We start from the raw sequence: 14471 nt of genomic DNA on the forward strand, positions 1-14471 counted from the left end.
TCAGTAATAGCCTTGTCTGATGAGTTTGTAAGCTAGAGCTTTAGCCGCTAGGTGATCCCCGCAGATCCCTTCATGAACCTCCCGGAGGCAGTAATCCGCTTCCTCCGGATCAACGCACTTTAGAGTTGGTGCAGAGAAGGTTCTCCGGTATAACTGATTATTTTCTAGAAAGAAGCGTGCAGCCTTATACTTGAGGTACCGGGCTTTGTTCTGATCTTCCGGCAGGGTACCGTCCTTGAGGTAGGCTATGTAGGGCGTCATCCAATTCTCCGGGTTGCTAACACATAATACTTCTTGTCGATCGGTGCTGGGGGCTCCGAGTTCCTCGAAGTAAACCGAGCTGCTTAAATCTGAAGTATTCTGGACGAGCTTGGACAGCTCGTCTGCTTTCGCATTTTCTTCTCTGTTTATCTGCAAGATGGTCGAGTCCGGGATGGTTTCCAGGATTGCTCTAACCATTTCCTGATATCGGGCCAATTTAGGATCTTTTGCGACATATTCGCCATTGGTTTGTCTTACCACGATCTGAGAATCGCTGTAGATTGTTAAACTCCTTACTCCAAGGGATTTGGCTAGCCTGAGCCCGGAGAGTAGGGCTTCATATTCAGCCTGGTTGTTTGTTGCTTTGAAGGCGAATGTGATGGCCTGCTGAATTACGAATCCATCCGGGCTGGAGAGGATCAGACCGGCTCCGCACCTTTCGGCTGTGGCCGAGCCATCAACATGTAGCGTCCAAAGATCCCGGTTGTTAGACTCTTTTTTCCTTTAGAACTGGTTTCAGGCGTTTCGGGGGTTTCTGGAAAAGTACATTCCATGACAAACTCGGCCAACGCCTGGGCTTTTATGGTTGTCCTCGGGATGAATTTGATATTGAATTGGCTCAATTCAATTGCCCAATTGACTAATCTCCCGGAGGCGTCCGGTTTGTGGATGATTTTGCGAAGTGGTTGATTAGTGATTACTCTGATTTCCCTGCCTTGGAAGTATTGTCTTAGCTTTCTGCTCGAGTGTACGAGGGCCAGTGCGAATTTTTCCAAGTTTGGGTACCGGGTTTCGGCATCTTTCAGGACTTGGCTCGCATAATATACTGGGGTCTGCATCCCATTTTCCTCCCAGATGAGTGCGGAGGATACTGCTCTTTCCCCGGCTGCGATGTAGAGGTAAAGGGGTTCCCCGGGCTTTGCTTTTGATAAAATAGGCGGGTTCATCAAATGTCGCTTTACTTCTTCAAACGTTGTTTGACAGTCCGGGGTCCATTCGATTAGCTTTTTGTTTTGGGCCCCTTTTAACAGTTCGAAGAATGGTAGGCATTTCTCTGCCAACCTTGGGATAAATCTTCGAAGTGCTTCTAGGCATCCTGAGAGCTTTTGGATGTCTTTTTGAGTTCGGGGAACTGTCATTTCCATTATAGCTTTGATCTTCTCTGGGTTGGCCTATATTCCTCTTTCACTGACCAGAAAACCCAAAAACTTCCCGGAAGGGACCCCGAACGTGCATTTCTCCGGGTTCAGCTTCATGTTGTACTTTCTCAAGTTTTTGAAACACTCCCGAAGGTCCTGGATGTGCTCTGAGATTGTGACCGACTTGGCGATCATGTCATCAACGTAAGATTCCATGTTCCTGCCCAGTTGCTCTTTAAAGATGGTATTCATCATTTTTTGGTATATTGCTCCGACGTTGATTAACCCAAACGGCATCATAACAAAAGCGTAGACGGCCCGGTGTGTGATGAATGCCGTTTTTGCAATGTCTGCCGGATTCATCTTGACCTGGTTGTAACCCGAGAAGGCATCCATAAAACTCAACATGACATGGCCCGAGGTCGCGTCTATCAGCTGGTCGATATTGGGCAGGGGGTAAGAGTCTTTAGGACATGCTGAATTGAGGTTTGTATAATCCACGCACATTCGCCACTTGCCATTAGGTTTTTTGACCAGCACAACATTTGCTAGCCAGTCCGGATACTTAATTTCACAGATTATGTCTGCCTTTAACAACTTCTCGACTTCTTGGTCGATTGCCTGTTGCCTTTCCGGGGCGAAGTTCCTTCGCTTTTGTTTGATTGGTTTTTGCTTTGGATCTACATCCAGACTGTGCATGGCCACGGATTCATCGATCCCTGGCATGTCTTCCGGGGACCAGGCGAATACGTCAGCGTGTTTTTTTAGTAGATCGATAAGCCCCTTTTGGAATGTGGTTTCCAAGCCTTTTCCGATTTTGATTTTTCGGGTGGGGTTCCCGGGTTCCAAATCTACCTCGATTGTCTGTTGGGCCGGTTCTACCTTCGTCTTCTCCTTGCTCTCTACAAACTTTTGAATCCGGGCATCAGCGTTGGTTACGCTGTATCCGGAGTCTTCGATCATGTTCACATCCAAACGGGCCCTTTTACCAAGGTGTTCTCGATGCTTCTTTCTGCTTTGTCCCTTGGGCAGGGACATTATCCTCTTCCGGTTTTTCGGTTCCGTTTCTGCCATGATGAGTGCTTGACCATAGCATTTACCAGCCATTTTCCTATCTCCTTTCAGTTCTCCAGTGCCTCCTGGGGTGGGGAACTTGAGTTTTAAGTGAATAGTTGAGGGGATCGCCCTGAGCTTGGTGATAGTGGGCCTACCAAGGATCATATTGTATGAGGAGGTTGCGCTTATCACATAGAATTTCATCATATGGGAGACCTGTCGGGGTGCGGTTCCAAATATGATGGGAAGATAGATGATACCCCGGATTGGAATCATGGTATTCCCGAATCCGTACAAAGGGTCTTCAAGACAGGGATCCATTCTGAGGTGTCCGAGCTCCATCCTGTTAAGCGTGTGCTCGAATACGATATTAGCAGATGAACCATTATCAACTAGAATTCTTTTTACCTCGTTGTTTACGACGTCGAGGGTCACCACTAATGCCAAGTTGTGATCTGGATCGAGGCCCTCATAATCAGAATAAGAGAAGCAAATTGGTTCGTCCTCTCGAGTCTGGATCATCATCACATCATTCTCCCGATCCGGGCTCCGCGGTGGAGAGGCTGTGCCACCGAAAACAACATTCACCACATTTTTGCCTCTTCCCGGGGCTCTGTCTTTGTCATTCGAGCCCCTTTGAAGATACTGGTTCATGTTTCCTTTCTTGATTTGGTCTTCTATGAACATCTTGAGGGAGAAACAGTTTTCAGTAGTATGGCCATGATCTTCGTGATAGCCACAATGCTTGTCCCGGGCCCTGTTTTCGGGCGGCGCTAGCAAGGGTTTTGGCGGATAATAAAACGGTTTGCCCTTGACTTCACGCAAAACGTCGGCCCGGGGCCTGTTGAGGGGTGTCCACTCTGGTTCCGGCTTGGGTTCCTTCTTGGCCTTTTGTTTCCTTTCATTTTTTCCTGATTCGGGGTACGTTTCCCGGGGTGGGGTTCCCCGGGACTGCTAAATGTAGTTGGCTTGTCTGTCAAGCTTGTATCTCTTGTCTCTCCGGGACGACGAGCGTCGCTCTGGAGACTCGTCATTGTCATGTATTCTTCTGTTCATCTTCATTGATTTGAGGAAATTATTTTCCTTTATGAACTTTGATGCCAACGCATATGCTGATGCCAGGCTTTGGGGCTCCTTGTGAATCAGGTCTTTGACATAGCCTTCACAAGATATCGGGTGCAAGTTTCTTCGAAAGATGTTTACTGCCTCCTTTTCTTCTAAGTTGGAGAGTTGGTTGATTGCTTCCTGGAATCTTTTGATGAATTCCGGAAGGGGTTCCTTGCTTCTTTGTTGGATTGTTTCTAGATGACACATCTGCAGCTCGTTCATCCGGTTGGCCCTGAATCTTTTCAAAAATATCTCGCGGAAGTCTTTCCAGGAGTCCACACTCCAAGATGGTATGCGGCTGAACCATTTCTGAGCGCCCCCCTTCAGTGTTGATGCGAAGAATCGGCATCTAGTCAGGTCGCTGTAATCATAAATATTGGATATTTGCTCAAAATAGTTCAGATGCTCTTCGGGGTTAGCCAGCCCGTCAAAAGAGTCAAAATTGAAGTGCTTCAGCCCTGACTCTCTAGAGGTGGCTTCCAGACTCCTTGTGAACGGGGTCGCTGCTGCCCCTACTTCCATGTCGCCCTCCACTTTCCTTTTAAGGTCTCGAAGGGCCCGGGCCATTTGTTCTTGCTTGGACTCCTTCTCTGGCTCTGAGTCTGAGGAAACATGAATCCGGTGGGCCTTTCTCTTTAGCTTGGCCTCCTCCTCCCGGATCCTCCTTTCTATAGATTCTTGAGCTTTAGCCTCTTCTTCTTTCCGGATTCTCTCCCGGAGGGCAGCTTTTCTTATTTCATCTCTGGCGTCCTCTGGTGGCTTTTTTAAATTCTTCGCAATCCGGTCGAAGACGGATCCCCGAGATTCTCCGGACTGCTCTTTAGACCGCTCTTGCTGATCCCCTGGGCGGGTCTCCGGCTCGGCATTCTGCTTTTCCTTCCACAAGTCCATAGCCGCCTGTATCTGTTCCGGGGTCATGCTTCCCCATGGGTTTGTGGTGATCCCTGTGTGTTTGTGGGCAGCTTTTTCAATGACTATTCTCTGATCTCCTGGTTGGAGATTTTGAGAGGGAGTCCGGGTTACGGGGAACCCTTCGTCCAAGTCTTCCATGTCTCCATCCCTGGGTTGGGGAGGAGGCGGTAGGAAAGAGGCGGAAACTGCTGCTTTGCTTTTTCTCGTAGTAATGGTTACTTGGAAATGCTATGAATTTACAATAATAAACCTTGTAGAAACGGGTCTGAGAGATGGGTATTAGCGTTCTTACTGGGAGATGGTGTTTTGCGTTTCTGGGAGGTGGGTTCCCCCTCCTTCTAGCGCCAATGATAATCCCAGATTACCCCGGGGCCTTCTCCTTACTGGGCCCGGACTCAAACTCCTTTTGGACTGCGACGGCGGCGGCGTGCGGTGTAGCTGTATGGTGGGAACCTACAAAACAGAACCGGAGGGGGGTAGTGTCCCCGCGGCACCTCCGGCGTGAGAATGAGAAAGGGTTTTTTAGGAGGAGTAGGGGGCAAAGTTGGGATTATGCAGATATGTTTGTGAGGAGTACGTGTGTGCATGTAAGTATATGTGAGAGAGAGAGTATAAAACTTGTAACCTGTAACCTTCCTTCTGTTCTACCTTTTATAGGCCTCCTACTAGGGTTTAGGGGTTTGTCCCTTTTTATCTGGACCGTAGGTTGGCCTTTTGGACTGTAGGGCATCTGGACGCCTGGGATGCGTCAGAGTACTATCAGATTTGGACCGTAAGAACGTCCTGGATTCCGGGTGCCTGGAAGGTGGTGATGTTGCCACGTGTCCTGGGTTTATCAAGGTCAACGCTGAATACATCAGAGTACTATCAGATCCAGAGCGTAGGAACGTTCTGGATCTCGGGAATCTGGACGGTGGTGATGCCGCCACGTGTCCTGGGATCTTATGTTTGGGCTCTGAGGCTCTTCAATTAGGCCTGACTTATTATGGGCTATCAGGATCAACATCACCGGCGCCTGTGTAGTTATATAATCTGTAGCTCACGAATTGGCATGCAACTGTTCCAATTGTGTGTCCTCCTACAGTACATAATTATCGTCGATAGTGAGAAAAAATTACAGTAGTGCCAATGCCAAAGGTGCGACAAGTAAAAGAACCAAAAGAAGAGAAACATTCTTAAGATAACAACTTTACAAAGTTGTTAGGCTATGTCTACAGAGTAAAAATCAACAGAGTAAGGGAATACTGCTGACTGTGGTAGGATCGTTTTTGTAGTGATCGTCCAAACGTTTTCAAAAGAAGCGAAGAAAAGGAATATTAAGAAACATCTTAATTCGAATATAAAGTTTTTTACTTGGTGCTGCGTATTCCGTTCACATGCAGTCCATATATATATAACGGAATCTGGTATAATTTATAGTTTGGTTAATTTTTGATTATTCCTATCCATCACCATTTTTGTATCTTTTTTATCAAATAATCAGAGCTTTTATACTAAAAAAAATATACGTCCGTCAACAACAAATATTTATATTATTATTTATAATAGTATAGATGGTTCGAATTCCATTAACAGCAAATATTTATATAATTTATAAGATATATATAAGTTTTCAGGTTCGAATCTCACTCAACAACAACAAACATTTATATTATTATTTATGAATAATATCTCATCAATCATATACTATTTATACTATTTGAACCTGAATTAAAATTATACACAATAAAATTATAATTATATAAACATTATTTAGTATTTAGTTATTTACATAGAATTTTAATAAAATTATGCAAAATAAAAATAAAAATATATAAATATTAATTAAGGCTGGTGCATCACACTGGCCTACGTACTTATAAAAGACTAGCTTTTACTTCTATGCGGGGTTATTTTAATATTATTTGTTTTATTTTTTAAAATTTTATAAATTTATTTTACTAAATTATAATGTACATGTATAGTGTTATTTCTCATGTTCTAATTATAATATTGTTTTAATTTTTCTTTTTATTTTTGCAATATTCCTCCAACAAATTTGCTATGAGAAATATTCAAAGGCTAAATTGAACTACTTTTTTTAAAGAGCTATATTAAATAGTAAACTCATATTCATTGTAAAATTGGACTTAAATTATACCTTATTACATTATTTTGAATTAGCATAGATAAAATAATATTTATTGTAATTATTAAAAATATTTAATATTGATAGCTTCAGTAGAGCAGCAGTTAACGGATACTGAGAAAATGTATTTTACTTAGAGTAATGCTAAGAGCACAAAAAATGGTACAAAAAATTATTACAAAATGATGTGTCATGGTGATGTGACACTTTGAAATGATTTAATTGATATTTTTAATGTAAATGCAGGAGTCCATTATCATTTAGCCAATAAAAATTTGATATTTTGATATTTTATAATTTTTTTGATATCAATTTAATAACCCTAACAATTTCCTTTTACTTAGCTATGGAAATTCACCAAGCCATGCTATCATGCAAAATGTAAAGTTACCATGCATTAAACTGATAATGCAAAACGAGGAATCAATTTTGACTTTCCTTTTTTAACAAACATCTAGGACTTTTTGTCACATGCAAATTGCAAAAGTGGGATTATTAGACTTTTCTTCACCGACCATTTCTCCGTCTCCCTCTTATTATAATAATGTAGTAGTGACAAAATGAGTTGCACAAAATATGAGCTACTAGTACTACTAATTAAGTGGTTGATGCATTAGTGTGTTTGAAATTTCATTGAAAATGTAGTGTGGCTTGACCTAGTCAGTATATTCTACTGCAAGTAATCACCACATTACACAACTACAATGTCCACTTAACTGCAATTTTTTAAAACAAATTTGACCATCACTTAGTATCGTAATCATTCTAGAATAACACAAGACAAAATATGCATGTTTCAATGTCAACCAGAATATCAATTGCTACACAGAAATTCAACCTCAACAAATTGTTCTAATATAGATATTAAAAGATGAAATTCTGACGGGCAGTGTTTACCAAGATATTTTAGTGGAGTTGACATTTTTAGTTAACAAAGAAAAATGTTAAATTCACGATTAGAAAATTTTTCAAAAAATCACAAATAATAAATTTTGTACAGATAGCCCTCCTTAGAGTATATATTTCCAACGGAATGCACCTGTGAGCTAAAAAGTCTATGTGATAGTATGTTATACATATTAGCTAAAAAATGTAGCCCTCCAACCATGACACCTGTTATCAATATTATTTTTACATATCATCTATCAGATCTTCTATATTCGTTGATTCTCTAACCATAAGCTAAAAGATCCACATCACCTTTCTGCACTACAAAAAAGCGCCTAAATACAACCGCCCAAAAACGGTTGTATTTAGTTAAATACAACCGGCTGGGCCGGTCGAAAATGCTCGAGTCATATTTATTAGATCGGTCGTATTTATACTAAATATAATCGGTTAAATACGACCGGTTAAATACAACCACATAAATACGACCGGTTAAACCACATGATGAAGACCCGAAAATATGACCAAATACCAAACTCAATTAACCAAAAATAACTCTCCACTAAAATCATTTCTCAAAATTTATTAGTGTTTTAGATAATTCAATCATATACCTACAATATCACAACCTAAAACTCGAAACCAAACATAAAACAACTTAACACCCAAAACCAGAAACACGGAACTTAACATAAAACTAATCAGACTCCTAAATTATTGAAAACCCCAAATATAACCCTAAATTAAATTAGGGTTTCTATGTATAAATTTAGAAAGTCGGAGGTAGGAAAAATAGAAGGTTAAGAGAGAGAGAAAGAGAGAGAGTGAGAGAGACAAACCTGTGAACGTATTATTTGTCTGATGAAGAGATTTGAGCCTTCTTCAGCCATGGATTCGAATCTATGATTTAGATTATCTGTCTGTCTGATTTGGATTTGAGAGAAACCCTAATTTCTATATGATGAGGCGGCGATGAAAAGAGCAAAAATGGGATAAATTTGTTTATATATCAAACATCTAATTGACTGAGAGCAGTCGAATTTAGCCTTGATAATTTATGATGTAGTACGGTCAAATTTAGCCGGGAATACTTTTGACTTAATGCGGTCGAATTTAAGTGACCATAATCTCTTGCCTCCCCTATCCTTCTGCATAAATCCCCTGTTTTAGTTTAAAAAATAAAATATCATACAATTTTAAATAAATAACAAGAAATATTTAATTAACTCAAATTAAAGAAGTTAGATTAATAGACAAACTTTTTAGTACACATAAAAATTGTTAAATTACACTAAATTATCATTATCACTTAATTCATCATCTTCATTCTTATAGTCGTCTTCGTCTTCCTCACATTTTTTCTTTTCTTCTTCCTCATTCCCATCCACTGGATAATCAATTTCAAACATCCTCAAGTCAATAAAGAAATTTGAGGGATCATGACCAATAACACTTTCAACGTGTGATGATGAAGTATTTGACACTTCGTTTTGCAGAGCATCATCATTTATTTTATTTTTTTCTTGAGTTGACACACTTTCATCAACTAATCATCTCTTCATTGTTCGAATCGTGTACCATGATGATTTCGCATTAAAAATATTTGGTGCATTTTATACCTAATGGGTCTGACTAGCCAACACAAACACGTCTTCGACATTTAGTTTTGATTTCACATCCATGGTTGTCATCCAGTGTTTATCAACTTTGACATATTTTGTATGATCAAATCAATGACATTTGAAAACGATCACTTTTTGTCCATTATGATAAACATGCAAGTCTTTTGTTGGATCTGTCAGCCGGGGAATAAGAAATGGCATGAACATATATGGAGTCTTTGTACACATAGAGGGAGGAAGGTTGTACACAACAACAAAGACATGCCATACCATTTACTCCTTCGTGTGCTTATAACGAAAAGGGTCAAATCCATCTGTAGAGAGCCCCAGTCTTACATTTCGAATATGTTTTTAAAATCTTTAAAATCTCCGATCAAATTATTTCCATTCATCTCCATCTGCTGGGTGACTTAATTCACCTTCAATTGCAATTCTATCATGGTGCCATCTCATACATTTTGCAGTAGTCTCGTCCATGAATAAACGCTACAATCTCATGGTAATAGGAAAATAACGCAAGATTTTTCGTGGAATCTTCTATTTTTTAGGATCTTTCTGCTTATGGTATTTTTCTCCATTTCATATATCACACTTTATTTTGTCACTGTGTTCCTTGTAAAATAACATGCAATCATTCTCGCAAACATCATTAGGCAATACTAATCCAATAAGATGAAGCAAGTTATCAAAGCCATTATTACTACAATTATGCTTGTTTTTCCACTCAAGTAACTTTATTAAGAACTTCAATATTGTAAAATTGAAATGGTATGGATAAATTGTACAGAAGCAGTATTCACCATCTTATAAAATGTTTTTGCTGTTTCGTTTGGATCTTCCTCAAAATTTTCGCAATCCTCAAAATCATTATTATTATGTGCATCATACATGTCGTCATCTTTGTATCTAGAAATCATTCCAACCTTGATTTGTGACATATCTTTCTCCCTGTGAAAATCCAATATAGGATGTCATTGCATGATACTATGTCGATACAAATCAATTTTCACGGTATTAGGCATCTTGAAATACCTATTTCGACAATCTTGGCACTGACATTTTATAAGACCATTATTTTCTTCTTCACCATTTTCTATAGAAAATGTAATGAAACGATCCACTCTGGCTTTATATTCTTCTATTATATATTTTACCTCATTAAATCAATTACGGCCAATCCAACTACGATCAGATACCATCTACAAATGTGGACATATACATAATTAGTAACCACTAACAATATCAATATATTATTTGTCAAGCAAAATAATATCAACATATTACATTATATGTCATCCTATCAATAAAGTTAGTAAACAACAATTATTTGATATTTATCAACAAATTCAAATTAATCAAATCATTTCTACATATGTAAAAGGTATGTAATTATAAACAAACAATGACTTACAAAATTCATAGAATAAAAAAATAAAAAATCGATAATTTTACTTAATTGATGACAATGGATGATTACATGAATGCAAAATTGGGTGGAAGAAGGGAGAAAATGAATAATTGCGGCTGCTAGAAAAATGAGGCAGTAGGGTTGCTAAAATGGATCTCATAAATTCAACCGAATTAAGTTGTAATAAACAAGCGGCTAAATTCAACTGGAAGCGGTTGTATTTATAATTCTAACCGAAATTGGCCGAGTTAACAAACTCAACCAAAACTAGTCGAATTTACAAATTCATCTGAAACGGTCGAATTTACAAAACCAACCACTTGCGTTTTAAATTAGCAAAATTAATTACAAAATATTAAACTTTTATAAAAACAATCGAAAATAGTTAAACTTATGTAAAAACATTAAAAATTAATTATAAGATCTCGGATGAATATATTATTCTTGTCCATTTACATATTTTAGCAATATTTAAAATAATACTTTTATTTTTTAGAATTTTTTTCAAAATATTACTTTAGAAAATTATATTTAAAAATTTTAAGCTGCAATTTGGCTTCAAAATCTATTAGCATTCTCCTTAATTCATTGTCAAAAATTTCCAAAGTGACAACTAAGGCTGCATTTTGGTTAGGGTTGACTCCTTCGTAGTCCTTACCGCTGAAGGATATCACCAAATCTAGGAATGATTGGATTGAGAGAACCTCATCTCCAAAGTCCGGGCTTCAAGGTGGGGAGTGGGAGCCTCCTAGGACCACATTAACTATATTTTCTTTCTTCTGCACCTCTCCTTTGTGGTTGCTCTCCCGGACCAAGTACTTGTTCAGGTTTCCTTTCTTTACTTGCTCCCCGATGAAGTACTTAAGTGATAAGTAGTTCTCAGTCTTGTGGCCATGTGTCTTATGATAGTCGCACTGCCTATTGTATGGCCTGCTTTCCGGAGGAGTCTGCATTAGTTTCAGTGGATAATAAAATGGCTTTTCTTTCATCTCCTTCAAGATTTCCTCCTAGGACATGTTGAAAGGAGTCCAGTCCGATTCCTCCTTTGGCTCTCAGGAATAATTGGTCGGTCCTGGATTGCTTTTGGACTCTAACTTAGGACCGAGCCTCTAGAAGATCGGAGTAGTTTGTATGTCTTGGTTCTGCTGGCTCTATTTGAATTTTTTGTCCTGATACTAATTTCCTTTCGGTCGATCATCAGAATTTTTGCTCCTAGATCCTCCATTCCGGGTCATCCTCATAGCTTGGAGCACATCAGTGTCTTTGATGAATCTGGCAGTCATGGAGTAGGCTGCCGCCAAACTCTGCAGCTCCTTGTTGATTAGTTCTACTATGTATCTTTCATTGTGCTCCGGGTCTAAGTTTCTCTTGAAGATGCTCAAAGCCTCGCGCTCGTCCAAGTTCGAGATCTTGTTGATTGTTTCCTGGAAATGCCTCATATAGGATGAGAGGGACTCGTTGTCATGCTGTCTGATTGTTTCCAGATGAAACATATGCATCTCGTGTGTCTTGTTTGCTCGAAACCTCCTAAGGAAGCCTCTGCGGAACTCCTTCCAACTATGGAAGCTCCAAGAGGGGATCCTGATGAACCATCTCTCGGCCCCTCCCTTGAGAGTTGATGCGAAGAACCCGGACTTTGTTAAATCATTGTAGTAGTATATACGTTCAATCTGCTCAAAGTAATTCAAATGTTCTTCTAGCTCTCCCAGACCATCGAAAGAACTGAAGTTATAGTGCTTTAGGTCCCGCTGCCGGGGAATAGCTTCCAAGGAGTGGCTGAAAGGGGTTAGAGTTTCCTCAACTCCCATTCGAGAGTCTTTGTCCATTTTCCTTTGTAGTTCATAGATTATATCCTTAAGATTCTTTTGCTTCTCTTCAGCATCATCAGAAATGACCTCGGGAGTGGGATCCCTCCGTGTCCTCTTAGTCCTGAATTTGGCCAGTAGCTTCTCTTCTTCTGACTGCATTCTTTTTTGAATCTTTAGTTGAAGCTTTGCTTCTTCTTCCTTTCTGATTTATTCCCTCATCTCTTCCAACCTCTTCTGTTTGGCTTCTTTGTTTCTTTCTTATTGCCCTGATCCTTTTGTTTTTTCTTCCTCTTAACCCCAATGAGGTCAAAGACTGATCTCTTAGATTTCTAGGAGTCCCCGGACTCCTCCGGTTCCTCCTCTAGTTCGGATTCATCCTGGATCAAAGCTTGTTTTTTCCTATAGAGCCGAATTGCTTCTGCTAGTGCATTGCTGGTGAGGTTGGCCATATGTTCCTCAGCCACTGGGACATTAATGTACTTGTATTGGTTCAGCTCAATAAGGCTCCTGGTGTCCCGGGGATTAACCACTCTCTCCAGAACGAGAGTGTGTTCTAATGGTTGCTCCTGGAGTGTTTCTCGGTCGGCTCCCGGGTCTTGAGCCTGGGAGTGGTCCGGCTCCTTGACCTGGGAACTAGTAAAGGGTCTCTACGAAGTATGATTTCTTGCTCTTGCCATTGTCTCAAAAGTACCAACAACAACTAACTAAAATTCAATCTAACAATATCGATCTCAGGTTGCTTTTTGAAAATTGTGGAAACTATCCAGAACAATAATAGGTAGTTTTCTGGGAGTGGTTTAAACAAATTTCTGGGACTAATTGACAATATGGTAGGATGAGTATAGCTAGGTTTTAGAACACAAAGGCGATATGCAAACTAAAGCAAACTCAGGGTTCTAAAACAATAGAAACTAGAAATAGACACACAAACGTGGCGTAAATCAACGAAATGGGGCTCACACAAATGTGGCCTAAAACAACGAGCACACACAAACGTGGCTTAAATAAACAACATTCATATTTATGAGAGAGTTTGGTTGCTTGGGTTCTTACAAGTGAAAGAAATGGACTCTTTCAAGAGCTTGTTGATGAAGGTGAATCTAGGGACACCGAGACCCAATGATGGAGAGCCCCTCCTTCTAGCGCCAAATGATAACTTCTGGTGGCGGGGCTGCTCCTTCGACGTCGTGCCTGAATCCTTAACCGTGGTGGTGGTGTAGCTGTCGCGGGGTTCCTGCAAAACAACACCGGAAGTGGGGTTTAGGTCCCGCGGCGCCTCCTGTGTGAGAGTAAGAACTCGTTTTTGGGGAAGATGAAGATAAATAGGAATGTAAGGTGGTTGTGTGTATATATGAGTGTAAGAGAGTGATTAACCCCAAAATCTTACCTTCTTGGGCTATTCATAGCCCAAGGATAGGGTTTTGGGTTCAAAGGTAGTCGATGGTTCTAGGAGCAGAGGACACCTGGATGAGATGAATACCTTACACGTTTCAGGATGAGAGTGGCTGAGAAATATTCTAAGGATCTCCTGGCACGTGCCCTAATTATGCTCATGACTGATGAATGGCAGTTGTCCCTATAACGCGGTTGGGCATGCGCTTCACGTGCTGGGGCTTCACAAGGTTGGGCTGTCAGGATTAGATTAGTCTGGACTAGTCGTGTGGGGGACTGGATGGAGTTGGGAGTCCGGACATGGTCCTTTTAGGAGCCATATGTACTATCAAAGACATTTTAAAGTCCTTCTAAGAGTTATATGTACTATCAAAGACATTTTAAATTACGTGTAAAAGTTAAATAAGACCAATTTAGAATGGAGGCAGTATTATAATATAAACTATACACCTAATTAATTAGGTTATTATTAGATGATGATACAAATAATACTAGGAGGAAAGATCATGCTTACATGCATTCTATCTTATACATTTAAAAAGTGTACATAAACGGACTATTAACTGATAATGTAAAATTAGTAATCAGTACTTTTGACCGTTTCTTAATCAGTACTTAACGGACTTTGTGACATACAAAAGTGATATCGCTAGACTTTTCTTCCACCGGCCTTTTCACTTGTGCATGATTTTGAAGGTCAAAGCCCAGCAAATTGACAGCTTCAGTTAGGGAAACTTTCCATCTATCAAC

The 14471-nt window shown here is 39.9% G+C and overlaps 2 protein-coding genes across 2 annotated transcripts; both read right to left on the reverse strand.

Moving 5' to 3' along the window:
* Nucleotides 1-1406, reverse strand: LOC141666223 (uncharacterized). Its single transcript, XM_074472217.1, has 2 exons — nt 687-1406; nt 1-645 (listed from the first exon to the last, which is right to left on the reverse strand). The coding sequence occupies exons 1-2, from the start codon at nt 1404-1406 to the stop codon at nt 1-3; spliced, it is 1365 nt and encodes a 454-aa protein (XP_074328318.1).
* A 27-nt stretch (nt 1407-1433) lies between these two features.
* Nucleotides 1434-3110, reverse strand: LOC141666224 (uncharacterized). Its single transcript, XM_074472218.1, has one exon. The coding sequence runs from the start codon at nt 3108-3110 to the stop codon at nt 1434-1436; it is 1677 nt and encodes a 558-aa protein (XP_074328319.1).
* Nucleotides 3111-14471: the final 11361 nt, after the last annotated feature.

The sequence above is a fragment of the Apium graveolens genome, chromosome 6 (assembly GCF_009905375.1).
Source record: "Apium graveolens cultivar Ventura chromosome 6, ASM990537v1, whole genome shotgun sequence".
NCBI classification, from domain to species: domain Eukaryota; kingdom Viridiplantae; phylum Streptophyta; class Magnoliopsida; order Apiales; family Apiaceae; genus Apium; species Apium graveolens.